Source organism: Apteryx rowi, unplaced genomic scaffold, assembly GCF_003343035.1.
Source record: "Apteryx rowi isolate R43461 unplaced genomic scaffold, aptRow1 scaffold_19, whole genome shotgun sequence".
NCBI classification, from domain to species: domain Eukaryota; kingdom Metazoa; phylum Chordata; class Aves; order Apterygiformes; family Apterygidae; genus Apteryx; species Apteryx rowi.
In genome coordinates this window covers 804,008-825,089 of record NW_020448196.1, presented here as the reverse complement: position 1 = coordinate 825,089, position 21,082 = coordinate 804,008, and the positions used below count along the sequence as shown (strand labels likewise).

Below are 21,082 nucleotides of genomic sequence, written 5' to 3'. Positions count from 1 at the left end.
AAACTGTGGCTCAGAAGGCCAATGGTATCTTGGGCTGCATTAGGAAGAGCATTGCCAGCAGGTTGAGGGAGGTGGTCCTGCCCCTCTACTCAGCCCTGGTGAGGCCACATCTGGAGTGCTGTGTTCAGTTCTGGGCTCCCCAATACAAGAGAGACATGGAGCTACTGGAGGGAATCCAGCGTTGGGCTATGAAGATGATTAGGGAACTGGAGCATCTCTCTTATGAGGAAAGGCTGAGAGAGCCTGTTTAGCCTGCAGAAGAGAAGACTGAGAGGGGATCTTATCAATGTATACAAATATCTGAAGGGAAGGTGTCAAGAGGATGGGGCCAGACTCTTTTCAGTGGTGCCCAGGGATAGAATGAGAGGCAACAGGCACAAATGGAAACACAGGAAGTTCTGTCTGAACATAAGGGAAAACTTCTTTACTGTGAGGGTGACAGAGCACTGGAAGAGGCTGCCCAGAGAGGTTGTGGAGTCTCCTTCCTTGGAGATATTCAAAAGCCATCTGGACAGGGGGTCCTGAGCAAATGTGCTGTAGGTGTCCCTGCTGGAGCAGGATGGTTGAACTAGATGACCTCCTCCAGAGGTCCCTTTCAACCATTCTGTGAATGAAGTCTTCCTGAGCAACAGACCAGAAACCTATTTCTTCTGAACAGGTAAGCAGACTTGCTAAATTATTTTCTGCTATTTTTAGCATGTTTCTCATATGGAGGAGTAACTTTATTCCAGCTCTGAAAGCCTTCTTGCATCTAGGCAGCCATGTAATGAGTATTCATAGTATCTGATAGAAATAAGCTAAAACTAGAGGCTTTGAAAGTCCTGAAAAGAAAACCATGTGGGTCAGAATAGATCCAGAAAAGCTACTTGATTCTTGGTCCTGTCTCATCAATGAAGGGAGCTGTGAAGAAAGTGTGCATTCTTGCTTCTGACTGTGGAATCAAGAGTGTATTTGTAACTGATCCAGGAGTCAGCCTCCATCAGAGAAGAATTTTAGACGCTTCTGTTCATCTCTGAGGGGAAAAAAAGATTATTGTCTGGGAAGCCACAATTCTGAAAGACTGAGATTACAACATTCTCTCAAACTTGCACTTCCCTGCCTTTCAATGAAAAAAAAAGTGGATAATGCCACCTGTGACTATCTGAATGTGCTGCATGAAGATGACCAGAAGGAAGAAACGACAAGCATGCCTGACAGCTCTGAGCTGTCAGAACTGAGCTCCAGGACACCTGTAACTTGTGCTTGTTATTAGGTGACTCACCCCTCTGAGCTAGAAAAGAAGCATCTGAGCAACTCTCAACAGGGTTATGAAAATGAAAGGACATTCCGATGCAAACACTATGAGGAATTAACTGTCTATGAGCACCATGTTTGTTAGTTATTCCAGGGCTGGAAGTATYACACTTCAAAGCACACACTGTAGTCTGAAAACTATTAAAAAGAATTTCCTGGAGCACTGCAAAGCACTCACATTTGAGTTATCTAACTCTGCTTAAAATAAATGTTCAGGTCTGGAATGTAGTCTTCCTAGTTGCTGATGAATTAAGAGATTTATGCAGATAAGACTATGTCAATGGCATTGCACTGCTGGGGCATGCAGACAGGCTGAAGATGTTAAATGCCTTGGGAGAGCATCAGCAGAGAGGAAGATGTGTAGCCTTTGGAAGAGTGCTGTGCCCCTCCCCGTGCACAGGGAACAGATTGCCAAGCATCATGGAGAGTGGAGTAGTGCCATTGCAGCCTAAACAGTCACCACCACCTTGATTTGCTTAGCAACACACCTTGGAGGTCAGGAGAGCAGCTCCTGGGACTATTTTATTCAGAAAGAGTGCTATTCCCCCCTACCCCTCAGCTACTGTCAGCATAGCTAAGAAGAGAGGGAGGGCTTATACAGCCTCCCTGCATACTTGCTGCAAGTCTAGGTCATTTCTCCACATAAATACTATGTATCTGTAACAGTTTTTTCATTAATACCTATGATTAGTAGATTGAAAATAATCAATAACCTGTGTAAAATCTGCAATGCACAGTATCTTTATAATCTAATAAAGTCAGTGGAAATTCTGTTTTAGTGAAAAGAAGATATTAGATAAGAGGCAACAGAAATTTTCATAAAGGACATGCATAGTAAGAAATAAAAGCTCAATATATGGTACTGTAATGTGGCAATCAAATTCAAAATCTGAATAAAATTTATTTTATAGATATGACAGTGAATAAATTTCTTAGGGCACTTAGGGCCCTCCCTTTTTTTTTAAACAACATGCCTATATTAAGTGGCCAATACCAAGTAGCAGTTCTTTCATCAAAGTTCAAATTTGTGGTTTTAACTTTAAATAGAATAGAAATGATTTTTAGTGTTCACACTGTAAAAACCATTATGCTTTGAAACATTGTTTTATATGAAACGGAGACATCTTTTAAGAAAGGCTTATGAATAAATTATGATTATTCATTACATTTATGTACTGTTTCAACCATACCACTGACAATAATTCTCTAAGAAAATAATTTTCTATCTGAATAAAAGGTACAGAAATGGAATTTTGCACTGTCATTTAATTTTACACATGCAGTTCTGAATGAATTGTAAAACGTTAATAATGACAATGACTGTATACAAGTATATGGACAGAAAAGACTAATAAATCTTCCTTAGATCTACAACTTAAGTTTACATAATACCTCTCAAAAGAAGTACAAATAAGGTCATAAATGTAGTATTTCTTCCACTAATGCTTTCTTTTATAAAGTCCTTAATACTTCCTCAGGGAATTTTATGAATTATAGGAGTGGGTACCATTTTATAAGAAATTACTGCTTGCACAATAAACTTTAATGAGTCTGTCTAGTTGACAGAAAGGCAAACTCATTCTGCAGAAATGCAGTCTTTCTCCCTAGTCATCACCAGCACAGAAAATTACAGAAACTTCAATAAAGATCTTAGGTATTGCAATACCAACTTTTAAGCACTATGTGCCCCAGGAGGAGATGCATTTTCAGTGAGACTCCCTGTGCTCCAGGAGAATCAGGTATTTCAGAACAGAACCAAAACAACCGTTCTGGGGAGCACTGACCTGCYGGGACCCATCAGAAGGAGGCGCAGGCACACCCATGCATCTCGCTCCTATCCTCCGCTGCATTTGGGTACAGAAATGCAGCAGGCAGGTTCCTCCCCCCCCTTAGGACGGAGACCTGCTCAGCTTTGGGCTTCAAACCGTCACCTCCCACTTCCCAAGAGAGTCAGGTCACTACCAATACACTGAACTGCGGAGGATCACTTTCCATTCTTTCTGCTGTAGCTGAACCATTGTCCCAGGCAGAAATAAAAGATTCATGGACCCAGAGTAAGGAGAGAATGATATAGTATAGTTGAAGGCTACTGCTGATAATGTCAGTGAAAAACTGTCATTGTGAATTCAAAAGCTAATTGCTTCTATCTATACAGATTTTTTGTCAAGTGAGTTTTATCATAATTTGAATTATTTTCATTACAAGAAGATCGTGGGTAAGGCGAGGGGAAAAATATATATATGTACATATTCAAATTATCTGAATGATATAATTGCAGCTTCTCTCCTGTACTATCACAAGATTGGTTTGGAAACTAAAAACAAATTATGTACAAATGCATTCAACACATGCAATCAAATATTGGAAAAGAAGATCAGTCATAAATGCTTATCAAACCAATTGAGATTATCACATTCTATGCTAATCTTGTGTTTCTAATTAACAGAAAAATGGAACAAATACAAATTACACAATAGCATGTGGTAAAAATGAAGTGCAAGAAACAATTCTCCAAACTCAATTTAATTAAACAGAGATGAAATAATCGCATACTTCTGTATTTGTTCAGCCACTCTTTTTATTTCTTTTAATAACATCTATTCATGCAGCTTTTTTATTTCAGCCCACTCATTTCTGCTCTTTAACCAGAACAAAGAGAGAGCAAAAAGCTAGTGATCCCTGGAACCTGGCAGAGATGAAAATGCAGATGAAATAATGACTCACGTGCATCAAGCATTCTAAGCCTGATAAATTTAAACTTTCTACCTGCACCTACTGAAACACCACAGCACACATGAAGAGAGACAAAATAAAGAGCAGATTAGTTGGTGCACTGGCCCAACTGTTGAAAGACTCAGCAAAAGTGTGATTCAACTGGCAATTTTAAAAAGCCAGTACAGATTTAAAAATAACTTTAAAATGTAAAGGCTAAGTATAGCTAGCACAGCTACAACTAAACAGTGGCATTTAAAATCATTTTAATAAGCCGCTGAGCAGTCTGTAGTTTCACATTAACAGCAAGTCAAATGTACGTTCTGCTAATAAGTCACCTGAATTACTAAAAAAACATGCAAGGGTTCTGAACAGATCTTTCAAACAATGAAGAAAAGGAGTACTGCCAAAAAAGCATGGCATGGAAGCAGAATAATTTCCTTTTTGTTGCAACCTCCAGAATAGAAACCATTTCTAATTATATACTATTTAAAATCCTTTTTTAACCCCAAAGTAGTAATCAAAGGCTTCTGAATTTTAATCAAAATAAAAAATACTCTTAGTCCATTTTGTCTCTAGTTAAATTTCTTACCTCTTTTTAACCTAAAAGAACCACTTCTAGTTGATGAATTTTCTGACAAAAAAMCCCCAAGAATTTCTTGTTCTTTCAAAAAATTCTCATTCTTTTTTCACAATGTTAATTCTTCTTGTTACATTAAGTTTATCCAAGACTAGATTTCATCTGTCTTACCTGACCACAAAGTGGGGAACAAGGGCTCCCATATTCCTTGTACAGCCTCTACAGTCACGCAGGTGCCCCTACAGCGCTCAGCTAAGGAGAGGCGCTGAAACGCCAATGGGGCTGTGAGTATTAAACACCCATGAGCTTGCTTACAAAGCACCAGACGCTTTGACTTTTCCCTGGTAGTCTGTCACCCTTTTAATTAATATATTTGCAGCATAGCATCAGAGTGTTGCACCCRCTAGTGTGCAACAGGTTCAAAGTACCCAACAAGTAATACATGGGCTGTGCTTCTGTGGCAGACATATGCAGCGTTTCTACACTACCATATCTCCAACTGCTCCCCAGGGCACCCAGAAATTCTGGACAAGCGTGCAAACTCCTCATTTCAAACAGGGAACAAACCTAGAAAATTTCTGTGTACGAGAATCCTCATATAGTGCAATTTAGCATTTGGTAAAACACATTTTAAAATTTGATGAGCTACTTTTCTAAAGTGAGCATTTGGCAACTAACCTTTGTTAGTAACTTTAACAAAAAAAAAAAGTAATTATGTAGTGACTGTACTATTACTACTGAAATCACTAAATTTGGCTGTTTGCTATCCTGATTCAAAATTTTTGTTGCTAACCAATCAGATTCAAAACAACCAGCTCATAAATATAATAAGCATGCATTATGCCCAACCATAAGGTCTGAAAAATATTTAGGATCTCAAAAGATAAGATTGTTGAAATAATACTGGAAATGCCTATTTCAATTTATTAGCCTGCATGTTTCATAAAAGCAAGCAGTGTTCCTGAACTTATTATTTGACTACTTGGTTGCATTTGGATACTGCAGTTTTCTTCAGGATATGTTTACTGAAATTTTTCTTTCTGCCTTTAAGGAAAGCGATAACTCTCTGTGATACCTCTGTGATAATCTATGATAATAATAAACATTTTTTGTGAGGATTCTGTAAGTTTTTCCTCATGTGCATCCCAGTATGTGCAACCCAGGCTGTATGCATTGACAGATCAATGGCAGTAACAAAAYAAGAGGTTAGCTTACAGTTATATTTCCTGGCTTTGGACCTACATGACATATTTTTATTCAGCTTTCTAAACTTACCACAATGAAACCCTCATACAATAAGACATTGCTACACAGGATGTTCTCTCTGAAATGTATTCTTAATAAACAAGCAACAGTAACAAAACCTCACCAAAATATAGTTTAGAGAAAAAAAAAAGAAAAAACATTATCCATTATCATAAGTTGTCTTATTACAATCACAATACAGTTCATCCACAAACCATCATGGATATAATGAAGTTATTTGGAAGAAAGTACTTGATGCAGTGAGAGGTAATGTAAATGAGTCTTAAAAGTTCACTCTAAGTGGCATAAATATAGCTGTTCCTATTCACTGTTAACCACCAGCATCTCTTTCAAACATAAACAGAGGCCATAATCTCACCTGTAGTAAACAGAATAGTCCCAATTAAGCTAGATGAGCAAGAAAATGCTTTTTCCAGAGTTTAAAAGGGGAAGGGGAATAGCACTTCTCCAAAAATTATAATTGTTTCTAAAATAGTTTATATTTTGCAGGTGTCACATTAGCATTTAATGAATAAATACAGTACTCCTTTTCAGTAATCATAATTACCAGATAAGACATCATACAATGCAGTTCAAATACAGGTCACTTATTTAGTTATTTCTTTTCCCCTTGAATTTATTTTCATGAACACATGAGATCATAACAGGCACTTCTGATCTAACATTTACCCAATAGCTAGAGAAATGATAAAATACTACAACATTTATGAGGGTAGTGAAAATCACTAATGCTATTAATTGCTTTGATTCATATGCCATATTTTCTTAACAAACAGAACCAGGCTGAAACGCATTCTAGCATGACAGAATGTGAGACTTCAATCCTCCTTCTCTCCAGGCAGCTTACAGTACTTTTCTGGGATTTCCCATATGGAATATTCTATATGTGTGGGTTATATATGAGTGTGGGTTTTTTGTTTCAGTATTACTTATATATCATGATCTGGMAAAAATTTTTCAATTAATTTGTGGTCCAGAATAATGTATAAAGTTTTGGAAACAGCATGAGATAACTACTCTATTTAAGTTTCCTTAAATGAAGTCAAACACAAAAAATATTTATATATATTTCATTTATTTATATTTATATTATTTAATTATTTAATATATATTTATATTTATATTTTATATAGATATAGATATGTGTGTAGATATATAAGTTCAAAACCTATTTATAAAATATTACAGTATTATTGTATGATTTTTATATGTGTGTGTATGTATATATACATATATACATATATACACACACATATACAAAAATCATTCAATAATACTGTAATATTTTATAAATAGGTTTGAACTTATTCTGATTAGGAGGATGTGTTTAAAGATTAATCCGCTTCTTGACTTGAAGCATGTAGAACAATTCATTTTTGATTAAAAAACACGATGAGACATGCCATTCAGATTGCCAATAACAGCTTTCATTAGAACTGTGCTAAATATGAAGTGGGCTGATTATGTAAGCTAAGTGGCCCAGAGTTTAGCTACAAATGTTCTACAAAGCAAACTGGAAGTCACCAATATCATAAATGAAAACTTGTCATTTATAATTTTTCTGGAAAGGGATTATTATCATGTTTTATGTCTCATATTTCAGCCATATCATAAGTAGCAGAGTATATACTGTGATATGTTGAGGAAAAAAATAGGTGAAAATTATTTACATTCCCTTTGATACAGACCCAGTATAAGCAGCTCCAGAGTAGAGTCAAGCTGGAGAAGAAACAAAAAACAAACAAACAAAAAACCCCAAACAAACAGAAAGAAGGGAAATAAGGTACCCCAAAAGTATAAGGCCTGACCACTTTCAATATTGTAGAGAAAGCAGTCAATACAACTAATAATGTTTTAGCACACAGAACTCTAGGATATACTGGAGTACGTACTCTCCAGTATAAATATTCCCTTCCTTTATGATTTGACATATCAGTGGATTTCCCTGAACACATTGCAAACGTACCTGAACTTCTGTATTGGCTATACCTGTATCTCTCAATTTCAGAGCAGACTTAAGCTGCAGAGATTGCTTTTTACCATGATTCATTGTCACTGTATGATTTATGCTTTTTATAATGCTCTTTATAATTATTTTGGTGAAAAAAATCATTATTAATTTATATTAATAGCAATAAACTATACAACCCAAATAATGTAGTACTTTCTTTTACCCAAATGAATAGAGTAGCTTAGAACTTAGTGATGATCTCATAGAAAAAAGAAAAAGGAAAAAAAAAGGGTAGCCTGTTTTTAAATAGCAGGGATGATTCCCATTGATATCAAACATCACCATACATTTAACCTGCTGGCATTTCAAGTGATCAGAATTACAATACTGAAAATAAATACATTACTTACCTGTGTATACAGTTTTTAGATTCGAGATATGCCATACCAGAAGCAGCATCTAATGAAAATTTCACTAACTGTTTAGTTTTTAGCTCATCCTTCTTCTTTCTTAAAAAGGACAGGAAATCACCTCCTAGAGAGACATACAGATGGACAATGAGACATGACAGATACAATACTCACATTTATCTCTCATTAAGGACGTGAGACTGAAGAAAATGTGTCATGCTATCAGCTGTTCTCCTCAACCCATCAGTCTGAGGTTAGCCTAAGAAAAAGGAAAGCAAGCACTCTCACCAGCATGTGGTTTCCCTAGGCTCCCTTAAATATTAGGTGCGTAAGAGTGAAAACTGCACAAAGCATGGCAGCACTTAAACAAATCTGTGTTTTTGTTATATCAAAAAATCTTCACAATGCACATTAAATGTACATTTATATGAAAACTGGTGGCAAAAAATTAATTGTAATACTCTGATACATGCAGTTCTTTAATCACAGAGTGGTTGCTGCAGGGGTCTATTAAAACTGTGAATAAAGTAATTAGTTTCTATCTGTAGGTTTAGGTACATTGAAAGTAATTGATTTGTAATTGATCATTTCAGTGATATTTCTCAAACTCAAGGCTGAAGCCTTCAGAAAGGTTACAAAGTGTTTCACTTCCCAAGCAATGTTAACTGCTTGTTTGATGCTGCAATTAAAGGCAGTTAGCTATTCCCTAACTTGTATAAAACTTTGTAAACAATTATTACTGTTATTTCATAGTTTTCTGTCTTGGAGGAACTAAGGTGCTGCCATCCTGTCTTAGGAGAGGAAGGCAACAGCATGAAGGATTCCCAAAAGGAAATCTGTGTTTGCAAAAATGTTTCAGAAAAAGTGATTTAGGAAAAAGATAAACACAGGTGACATTATATAAACGTTGCAATACCAAGTTCTGATCGATATTATTTTAATAAAGGTCATTTCTAAAATAAATCTAATTGTTGTAGGCAATGTCAAAAGATCACTATGTAGCTTTTCAAATCACAACATTACTTGCTAATTTATAGACAGTCATTGCTCCAGTCTTCCTTTTTTTCCACTTTCCACTGAACTGACTATAGCTATTCTTTCTCACAAGAATGCATCATGACGCAATTTCATTTACTATGTTTCTTAGCAATGTAAAAAGGCATTATATATTAAAATGTTTAGCTAGTATTTTCTTAGGAGGCCATACTTACATTTCATATTTTAAGAACTAAAATAAGAGGTTACTAAAGGAAAAAAAAAAAAAGCCTGCTATTATAAAGCCCAACTTCTGAGGCCCTTCAAATATTAAGCTGGAGTAAATGTAAGAGGGATTAGCATCTTAATTGCCAACTGCTGCGCTCTTTTATTTAGTTATTTTGCCTAGGACCGGGGGGCTTTTAGTACCTAGTATCTGGAGATGAAGGCTTAATAGGTTGTTCCTTCATGAAAACTCAGAGAAAATAAACACCTGATTAACCTCTAGATAAAAAACAGTTTCCATTTTGCTTGTTTCCTTTTTTGTAAGCACAGAAATACTACAGAAAAATTGGAAACCACTATATTTTCTTATTATCCTGACTTCCAATTAACTTGTGCAAGCAGAGGGGACTAGAACAGATGAATAAGCTTATCTAATACGTGCTTTCTTTAGTGACAAATTTCCGGCAATTCTTAACCTAACAGCTAAACGCAGTGTATTTAAAGTGCATACAGTCAATTTTCAGTTCTCAGGAGTAACAAAGCATTGCTTATAAACTGCATAAGCTGAAAGTGGATAGTCTGAAGTATTTAAAATTGGACTACCAGAGCACACTGTGAAAGCGCGAGGATGACAGCAAAGGCAAGTGATCTCGTTCGCTCGCAGCGCAGCAAGCACACGCGTGCTGGGGCAGGCAGCGCCCCTCGAGCGCGGACGCCAGCGCTGCCTCGGGAGCAGCGGCACTGAGCCGCCAGCACACGCGGCACGGCAGGCTGGATAACCCACCGATGGAAAACCGAGCTGCCTGGATGTGACGCTAATGCCAATTTGAAACGGCTTCTGTTTTACAAGAGATGCAGTCACGTACGTGACATTTCCAAAGTCTGACGGGATCAGTCGTGGAATACTGAATTTTAAGTTCTAGTGAAAACTTAAAAGAACAGATGCTATTGCAAACCGGAATAGTAATGGCCACCCTTCCTTTAATCGGAGGGGTTATCGGCCAGGTCCGGTAACTGGCAAGAAGCAGACCGCGCCGTTGAAGTAGGTGCCATTTCTTCCACGTGTAAACAAAATTATTCTGAGAGTTAAAAATCATTTTTAAGCAATTCACACACACACTACCAAATAAGCAATGTTTGCATTCAAATCTGACTAGAATTATTTTGTTTATATATTGAGTGCTCACTGCTCTGTATATAGGAATCATCTTTTAGTAAGTATGATTATATGTCTATATTAATGTAAAGTATTAATTACTTCCAGTGTTGACAAATTGTGGCACTGTTTGTACAGGAACAGAAAATCAAGACAACTTACAAAAAAACTGCCAAGCAATCCTAAAAAACTACCAAGAATCAACCAATGTTTTCCAGTATTGAAGGCAGCAACTTACTGCAGGAAGTGCTGAAAAAGCAGATGACCTCAGTTTGATATACCAAAAAGAAAGAAGGCTTCTGACACAGATATATTAAAAAGGAAGGAATGAATTCAAAATAAGAAAGGTCTATTTATACAAAGTGTTATAACAACATCAGTGTGAGTTTAAACATTAATTGTAGCTATTACTAGAAGTGAGGTTAAAACCCTTACGGCAAGAGTAGAATTCTTTCTTGAAAATAAATCTTAACATTGTTATAAATACTGGTGAAAAACAAAACATTTAGCTATCACTTAAGTCTAACAGGCTTAAAAAAATGGAAATGGAACCCAACAAGATGCAAGACTGTAAGTGCTGGGACACATGGCAATGATTTGGAGAACTTCCAATTCTATAAATTTGGAGAATTTCCAATTTTATAAATTTCCAATTTTATAAATTTTCATTTTTGGAAACTTCTTTACACTTGGAAATTTACAGATAAAAATAGAATTATCAGCTGGAGTTTCAACACACATCTTATGAAACAGAACAAAGATACAGAGGTATAAATGGAGTCCTACGCAGTACAAACAGCAAGGAAAATATGTACTCTTCCAGAAACCCCCAAATTAATACAACTTGTAATCAACTGAACAACAGCAAATCATCCAGTCAAAGTCATTTTAAAATAATGCCCAACATCCTACACAATGGAACTTTCCAAACTGGAATTGAAAATACATATACAAATGAGCTGCACAATGACTACCATGCATTTCATGTGAAAGATGAATAAAATCTGTAGTGAAAGACAACTGTTACAGATTCCAGTCACAGGTGTTACTTTTAATACTAGTAATTACTTAACTAATAATGATTTTTACTACCCCTTCTTCTTTTCCTTCTCCTTACTGATTCTTGTTGTGAAGACTCAACTGTTTTGTTTGCTGAACTCTCTCTAAAATTAGTCTTCAAACCCTTACAGAAGGGTTTACTTTGTTTACTTTCTAAAGGGTCTTAAGTATCTCCAGACTCTGCTCAGACGGAATAAAAGCAATTTAAATATATTTTGCACTGCAGCTTCAGCCCATCCCTTTCCCCTTGTTAGGTGCCTTTAAGAAACCAGTAGCTTAAAACCACAAAATCATAAAAAGGACAAGTGCAAGTGCCTTTTTTTCAATTTGTTTAAGTCTGGAATTTTGTTATTCATAGGCCGTTATCTTATGTGGCAAGGATTTGTGGACTGGAACGTGTGCACCACTAGAGCCATGATAACCACTTCAAAGTGATACCTAGAAGCTATCATGGCCTGTGACAGTATCCTCCTCCTTCCATGTCACCAACACTACTGCTGGTGGCCATTTTTAGCAAAATTAATGAAGTATGATGATTTTAAAAAAGAAAAAAAAAAGGCAGACACATGCATGATAATCCAAATGAAGCAGTAGAAATGCATATGGAGATACTAGAATTTGGAAACTGCAGTGCCTCTTCTGTCTTTTCACTAAATTATACATCAGTTGAAATATTTTTGATATTTAACAAATATTCAAAATATTTGTCATGTGTCAGAAGAGTGCACGTGCAACAAATGAAGCGCCAAAGTTCAGCCTGCACGACCAGTCGTGTGACCAGTCATATGCAAGCAACAGGACACGTTGCATTTCCAAGCACACGTGCATTCCCATCACTTCAGTGCATTAATCATAGGATTATGGAGGATGCCTGAATTTTGGCCACGTGACGGAGGGACACCTCACGACCCATGATGATGTGGCTCCAGGCCACCAGAGCCCTAACTGGCTCACCATGCGCTCCAACCTCATGGCTTGTTTGGCTGAAGCAGACCCAGGTGCCAAGGCACAGGCTGCTCCATCTCCCACCCTTAACACAAGACCCCACCTTTCCCTCCGGATGCCCTCCGAAACCGAGCCCCAGCGTTCTCCTTCCATGCAACGTTAAGGATAAAACAGCAGCTCTGCCACACTGAGGCTCTTCTTTTGTGCCACTGCAAATTAATTTTCCTCCTGAGATTTGTACATAAAGTTTTGTCTTTTCATATTACCATGGTAAGAATCTTGTTTTGTGTCAAATCTCATTTGACACACTGAAATCTGGACTTACTATTTAAATGACCACCGTCTTTGTGCAATAACAGTGTAACCTGAACTGCTCCAAGGTACAAATAAACAGGCCACAGCAGGAGGGGGAAAAAAATGTCAGTGGCAAAACCATGATCAAAACATAATCAAAAATATCTTCTCAGTTATGAGCACACTAGAATATAATTCTGAACTAGAGATAAACAGGGAAAAATAATTCTTTAAAAGACCACTGTGCGTCAAAACGCATATAAGTTATCTTGTATAAATGAGTTACTGCTGTCCACAAATGATAGTAAAAACTCTGATCTCAGGTAACCAGCTAGTAAAGACAATGAGGCATCAAGGTAAATAAAAAGATACTTAATTATTCAAAAATTTAGAAATAATAAATCAACATTCTAGCACATTTTTCCAAATAAGATGATGGACCTAAAATTATATATGCTTTTGCACTGAACTGCTCCAAAAATAAACATTAAGTGATCACTTTATTGTCAGGTATCTATTTATGAAACTATCTCACAATACTATTTATTTTGTGGTCATAACATTTAACTAGCTCTTTCCCATGATTTTATGCTTATAGGTACAGCAGTAGATCTCCTGTTGGCCACCCTCTGTTACTATGCCAGTGGACCAACAGTTAGCTACCACCACTGCCAGCTCCCACATAATTTAACCAACATATAGTTCATCAAATCCAAAACTGGGTTACATGTAAAGGAATTGTTAGATACCTCCTGTGAGGCAAAAAAAAMCAGCTAAAAGTGTGTAAGAGCTAATCTACTGTAACAGAGAATACAGGTATAAATTTTAGTAGTAACTAGACGTTACAACAGCAATCTCAGAAAAAGAAATTAAGACAGTAAGCCAAATTGTTTTAAAAGAAAAGTTAAACAAGATACAGTAAAAACAGTTGTCTCCTGACATTTAAGAAAATACTATTTTCCATGTAACAAATGCTCCATATAACAATCGGTAACAGAGGGTTCCAGTGCTTGTTAGGACATTCCCATCTAAGCAGGATGGAGGCAGTTAAGAGGCAGATTAAATTTACGATGATATTTTTTTAAATCAGGAAGTTTGCTTTGTTAAAAGTATAATGTGAATATAGTGCAACTGTTAATTTCTAGTCTTCATGATTTACAAATCACAGTTTCTATTTTACCATAACAAAGAATCACTGTAACAGGATTTTGCTATAAATTGCTTATTCCCTTCTGTTTTATCAGATTATATGAACCTTCATGACCTACAAATATACCAGTCCCCCATAACCCACTTGTCAATCCAAGAATTCCAGGGATGTACAAACTAACCATCATGTAGCTGAGCTTATGCAACAAAATACTTTTTCTCTTAACTTCTGCATATTTTTGAAAAATGTATTTTTCAGATACATTTATTTTTGATATTCCATCAATAGTGCCTTGGAAAGTTTAATGCAAAAAGTTCAATGTAATGGTTTCCTACACTCTTGTAAATGAGAATAAAAACTGGTGACTTTAAATTGAAACATTTAAATTATCTTATATATTCCTTTCTAATATGCTGAGGCAATCAGATTAAGATCCTAATTTTTATCAGCTCATTTTTGAACAGGATGGAAAGCTGCTCAGATTCAAATATTAGAATGTGTCAAACTGGTAGTGTATGAGCCTGTAACTTCCCAAAACAAACATCACTTCAGCAGGTGATTCAGGCTTGCTAATCTATCTTCAGTTTTTGGCATGCACTATATGAATTTCTACAGTTTTGAGCAAAAATAGCACAGATGCCTAAATGTATTTTATGCCTATCATCTGAACATATTTTTAATAAAATTACCCTAATCTGTCTTAGAGTCACAATATGGAAAAAAAGCCAAAAGGCACGTTTTTGTTAGTAGTTCTGTCTTCTGGTATCTGTCATTGAATAGAGGTCATGAAAATATTTTTTAAACACTCTTTTCGACCTTGATGTGAAAGCACTATTAGTTGCAGACCACAAAAAAAAGAAAAAAAAAGAAAAAGAAAAAGAAAAAGAAAAAGAAAAAGAAAAAGAAAAAGAAAAAGAAAAAGAAAAGTGATTCATATTTTTTATATTCTGTACAAGGTGTATTATGTCATTTCATGTTAAATCTGATTATCTTCATCATTATGACACAAATATAGGGTTAGCTATCTGTCCTTTAACTAACAGAATTACACTGCTAGTAAATTCTGACTATTAAAATCTACTGTGGCCAATATTTGAGCTATTCATCTTCACAAGAAACCATCCACATGAATAGCATCAAAGCTCAGTTAAGAGGATTTCACTACAAACCCTTCAGTATGCAACTCCAGCTATGTGATATCTTTATGTGCTTCTTAAATTAGTTTTAATATAAAAGGGAGTAATTTGCTGTTTGCAGCACATAGTGGCAGAATGTAATCTCCAATATAATAGCTGTTGATAAAAATGAAATAAACAGACCAATTAGACAAGCTCTGAAACAACGGCAACAAAACTAGATGACTTCATAATGGAAAGTAATACTACTTCTTGTGCATGGAATTTCCATTGTATTCTACATAGCTACCTGGTATTCCAGTTAATGGCACACAACACTACCGGAAAACGAGTTCTGCCCCAACAGCTGTAAGTGCTACAGAAATAATCAGACCACTATAACATCACCACCAAGCAGAGATCAACTACCAGTTTTGGATTTACAAAAGGATAAATAACAGGCCTGGAGTGTTTGTGGTACTCAAGCAGGAAGCTCCATTTAGAGCAGCCTGCTATAACTGGATTCATCCAAAACCAGCCTTTCATGTATTTCACTGTGAAAGTGAAATGTTTCTTATTACATACAGAAATTTTAAGAGAGTAAAAATAGTGGTTGCCATAATTTATACTATAAAGTATACTATACTGTATACTACAGATTTTCTGCTATTCTTTATGTAATATTTATGGCAATATAACATTAGTGTGACAAACAAAAAGAAGCTACCATTTTCCAAGACAGAAACCACATCTATGACCTATGAGAAGAAGCGAAAAAACATGAAACTGCAATGAAATATGCTATATCAATTTACAAAATATTTCACTATGCTAGTATCTGACTGATGGCATATACGATTGATTATAAGCATGTACTTCAGTGTTCTCCTGTGCTGGTACTTAAAATGGTACCTATCCACTTGTTCGAGGCACCATGATTCAGTATTCATACATGTTTTATAAACTATGATAATATTAAAATAATTTTTATCTGCACTTGGAAGTATTTATAAATTTGAGGCTTCAGTCTTTTAACTGTCAAAATTCACATTTTCTTTGTTGCCTAGTACTGTAATCCCATATGCATTATCAACAGAATAAATCCAAAATTAAAACTATTGATTTTAAATATTAAAAATGTATCTGCAGTAATTCTGGTAAACAGTTTTTTGAAAACAAATAAACAGCTATTTCACAAACACTATTAAAAATTTAAGTGTTTAGAAATGCTGAATTCTCACTTTCCTCAAAATACTGTTTCACTTTTTTCACACAAAATAGAATTTCACTTTTCAAGTAATGGAACATTTGTGTGTAATGCAGTACTTTCACCAATTATTTTGTTTTACGTAGGTGGTAATGAAAACTGTAAATAAACCCAAGGTTTTTCAACTACTTACAGAGAAAAATAATTGTGTTACTGCTGCAAAATCCAGTTAAAACTTAATTTCTCCTGTTAAACCACATAAAAATTCCTATAATCACATAAATTTTTGCAATAGCAATTAACACCCATATAAATGAAGTAGGAATGGAAAAGCATGTGTGTGAAAGCAAAGATGAAAGAAGAGATCAAAAGAACGACAGCCAGGAGCATGACTAGCAGCAGTAAAGCAGGGAATGCGGAGAAGATGTTGCTCGCACCGAGACCACGGTGCAGGTGTCTTGGCAGCAGAAGACCAGTGCTCTGAGGAGCCCACAGCACAGATCACTCATCAGCACAAGCTCTGCACTCCAATAAAATGAAGATGTGACAATGTTACAACATATTACATGTGCCGTTTCTCTTCCTGTTATTCTAACAGGAAGGCAGACTGTTGCCATAAGATTCTCCAAATGAGGAAAAAATTGGCAAGGGTCAGCAACCTTGCCTCAGATTTAAGGCAGGTCAAGTAAGCCAGATTCTGACGCCAGTGATCAGGCCACAACAACCACTGATTCCCAAAGGCATAAAGGCCTGTCCAAAAACCAGTGTGTCATCACCAGTCAAGAGGAACCCAGAAATCATAGCGAGAACTCAACAGTCAGCACCTTTTCTCCTCTGGGCTGCAYAAAATAATCCTGCCGAGACAACGGGGACACTACGTCTTGGTACTGTGGCAATGAGGACATAGCAGTATGAGGCAGATACAACTAAGAAATTAACTAAAATGAAAATTATCCTCCCTGTCCAGGAAGCCTTCCACTGAGATTTGTTACATTAATTCCTACAAACTGGACTATGTTAAAAAAAAAAATCAATATCTTTGAAAGAGATTTTGGGCAAGAAAATAATGATGATCCATGTGAAACAGCACACACATGTAGAACAATTTTTTTAATCTAAAGAAAAAAATGAACATTTCTCTCTAAATGCAGACACATTAAAAATGATAGATATTTTTACTTAGAAGTTGTTTTAGGTAAAGCGAAAAGTAATAAGATGAAGGAATATCTACAAACAAAACTAAAGAAACAACACTGCACACAAAAGTGCCTGCAGCTGTCAAAACACTTCTGCTAAATTTTTATGTTTGGTTGCTTTCATCCAGACTTTGAACAGACTGTCCAGTTGTTTTGTCTACTTGCTGATGGATGAAATAGGCATTTATTTTTGTATAGCCTTGTTATAAAACACAGTATCATCAAAGCCTTAAATATCTGAAAAGATAAAAATCAAATTCTAATCTCAAATATTACAATAAAAAAGACTCTATAGCAGGGCTTTGGTTTTGTTCCATCAGAGAGAAGCTCTGAGCTGAAAGGAATTTTTAATCATCATCATCTAGTGCCCAGCAGAGGAATCTGACTGTTCCCCCTCTTCTCTTAATGTCCTCACAGGTGCAAACCATGCAGCAAACAGGAGGAGGGCAGAGCCACACATGAATATATAATACTAAGGAAAGGGGAGGAAGAAGAGTTGGGATGTGGGGGAGGTTACAAGAGGGTTGGGGAGGAGAGGATGAAGTGGGACATAGTCATGGTGAGCTCTCTGATTCATAGTTGGGGGGTGACATGCTCAACAGCAGAGAAGGGGGCAGAGGCAGAAGCTTGGCAGGTTGCAGAGGGGTAGAAACAAATTAAAATGGAGTAAGAGCTGGAGTGAGTAAGCCAAGCTGGACCAAAGCCAACTGCAGACAGAATAGTATGAACAGGGTGCAGAGGTAGCCCCAGAGTCTGGTTTAGGAATGGCTTATGAGATCCTGTTACAGGCATTGTAAGGTTGGCTATGCTGTTTAGGAACGTGCCTGGGAGCCAGCATGGCTGCATTCATGCAATGCTGCACCTGAGCTAATAAAACCTGCCACCTCTGAATTGTTTCTGCATCAATGGCATAGACAATTTGCATCCCAAATGATTCAGTCCAAATCACAACAGGTTACGTTATCCAGCTGCAAAGATGGATGTGATGACCTTGCTGAATTCCACCTTGAAAGCTAGTTAATATGTCTAGGCATAAGCTGAACAGCCATAGCTGAAACCTGAATTCAGTGTTAAATTCAGACAACCTTCTTGTACTATCAGATTACTGGATGTTTTCATAGCCGTTTATATGTACAAGCATAGCTCTACCTGTTTGCAGCTGCAAGTGTTCAGGAAATCTATTCCAATGTATGTCAGCATTAGCCTAAATAAAACATGGAATACAAACTCAGTATCCAATTGAGTGGGAGGGTAGGGGAAAGCATGCACCTGTTATCAGATAGGAATTCTACAGCTGTATCAGAAATGCATGATAGTATTCCAGAGTAAAGTTTGCAATGCACTTAATATTAGGGGGAAAACTCCAGAAATGTCCACTGGGGGGGGAGGGGGGAAATCACACTCAGAACAGATAATTGATAGGATACATTAAATAAGGCCTGTGGCCACAGAACAGATTTGGAGAAGAGAAACAAATACTGAAAAACGATTCACAATTGCACAAGGCAAGGATCTGGCAAGGAACAAAAATCTAGTTATTAAAGGTTGTTTCATAATATATATATATATGCTAGAGGAAGCTAAATTAAGACTCAACAGACGAGCCAGAATATTGAACTGCCTATTTTTGAATGCCTGACTTCTCAAAAGGAAAGTTCTGTTAAGACAGGGTGTGACAGAAGGATAGTTGAGCTTCTTCTTTTCCTTCCCTTACGGTAGTTTTAAGACTAACAGTGTGGGATAAAGCACAGAAAACCCACTGGGGCAGGGAAGGAAAAAAAGAGAAAAGAACAATGAATACACTGACCTGGAAAATACGAGTAAAATGTCCAATTTTTTCGATTGATGTGGCCTCAGAGAGAAGTTATGTGCTTCCTTAAACAGTAGTATAAATCATAGCTTAAAAATAATCCTCACATTTGAAAACCATCCCTGACAAAGGCTTTTTTATATGAGGAAACTCCTGCCCTAAAAGCTACAGACTGCATTCACAGGGTGTGAAATATGCAGCTGAACAGTATGCTCACTGAACAATTTTAAGACTAATATGCCACCTTTAACAGATTTTCAGTCAGATTAAGTCTTTAATCAAGTTCACAAGACAACTCCACAGACTCAAGGGCCTATTCTAACTTCAAGCATTTGGCAAACTTCAACATATGGATTCTCCGTAAACACACCTGGGATTTCTTTTTCCCCCAAATCATTAGTAACTCTCATTTCACTTTAACTTCTTCTTGCCTTTTTAGGATAAACTGAGCACGTAAAACACATTACAATAGATTACTAAGAGTTACTGTATTAAATTATATAATCATACAGAATCCATATTTTTTAAGATTAGAAAATATCAGAAAAATCTCTCAAATACCATCTTCGCAGCAAATCTTATCAGACCTGCTTATCTGACATTCCTTTATAAAATGGTAAGAAAAAAAGACGACTATTACAGAGAAAAAAACTCACAGCAACCTATATCATTACCAGATTTTTTCACAATACTAACAGGTTCCAATAGTCTTGTCTGTCCAACTAGAATTTTTGAAAGGTATGAAAATTTTGGTCAGTATACACTAACTGGCGAGCTGCACTCTGCTTTTACTGGAGCTGATCTGAATCACCTCCACTCCTTCAATGAAGGATATAAAATTCACTGTGTAATCTTGCAATTACAGCAAGATTTATTTCATTGTACTGTAAAACACAATATGCCTTGTCTGGTATGGGGTTCTCATTAGCTCTGTTTTAACACAGCATTTGAAATCTACTCATGGTCAGTGGAGACTTAGGGGAAGTAACTGGCAATCCAAATACTCTATTTTTTCCCCCCTCTGTTCAGTAGTCTCACTGGGAGCAGCATCAGCAGGCACAGACTTCACCCACTGTATTCTCTCCAGGCGTTGCTGCAAGTTAAAGTTTGGGGTTGTAAAGCCAAGTTCCCAGGCTCACTCTTTGAATAACAGCCTGCAGTTAAAACACAGTTCTCCACTGGGTGCATCACACTTAGTGTGCGTATGCCATGCAGATCATCAGCTCACGCTCAGCAAATTAGCCTGGTGTGACTTCCTGTGCAGGGAGCTCTGCGCAAAATCACACCGAGCCCGCACCCCACAGCAAGCGCTCTCGGGCTCCAGACACCCCGGCACATGCCCAGGGAGCGGAGATTCACTGATTCATCACCTGTATGATCTAGAAGTCAGCACATCTGCCTTACCGTATGCGCGTGGAAGATTTGCTGGCATGACCATATACACTGTCCAGGCCTATCCTTAATTAAAAGACTCCTAACAGAATGCTAAGGGTTGAAGCTAGCAATATGAAAACAGAAAATGTGAGCAAAGGTAAGCACACACCACCACCAACTGTCAAACTTACACTAGAAATACACAGTGCATGTGAAACAACGGGCACACAAAATGCATGGGTGTTGCTCTCCTCAAATTTTCTTTCTTTTTAATAGTCTTAGTATTTTCAAACTGATAACTAAAGCTGTCAAAAGGAAAGAGTCATAACTACCAGACAGGAAGCAGAAATGGCTATGAGACGAT

At 36.7% G+C, this 21,082-nt stretch overlaps 1 protein-coding gene across 14 annotated transcripts in view; it reads right to left on the bottom strand.

Moving 5' to 3' along the window:
* The window catches only part of FER (FER tyrosine kinase), a 190,023-nt gene that overhangs the window by 42,359 nt on the left and 126,582 nt on the right, over positions 1 to 21,082 (bottom strand). For 11 of the 14 annotated variants that reach the window (XM_026062246.1, XM_026062241.1, XM_026062244.1 and 8 more), the window contains one exon: positions 8,213 to 8,336. In XM_026062246.1, coding sequence (XP_025918031.1) covers positions 8,213 to 8,336 — 124 coding nt within the window. Of the gene's footprint in view, positions 1 to 2,158; positions 6,210 to 7,102; positions 7,571 to 8,212; positions 8,337 to 21,082 lie in introns of those variants that run through there. The other 3 variants (XM_026062249.1, XM_026062250.1, XM_026062248.1) reach the window with 3 other exon arrangements.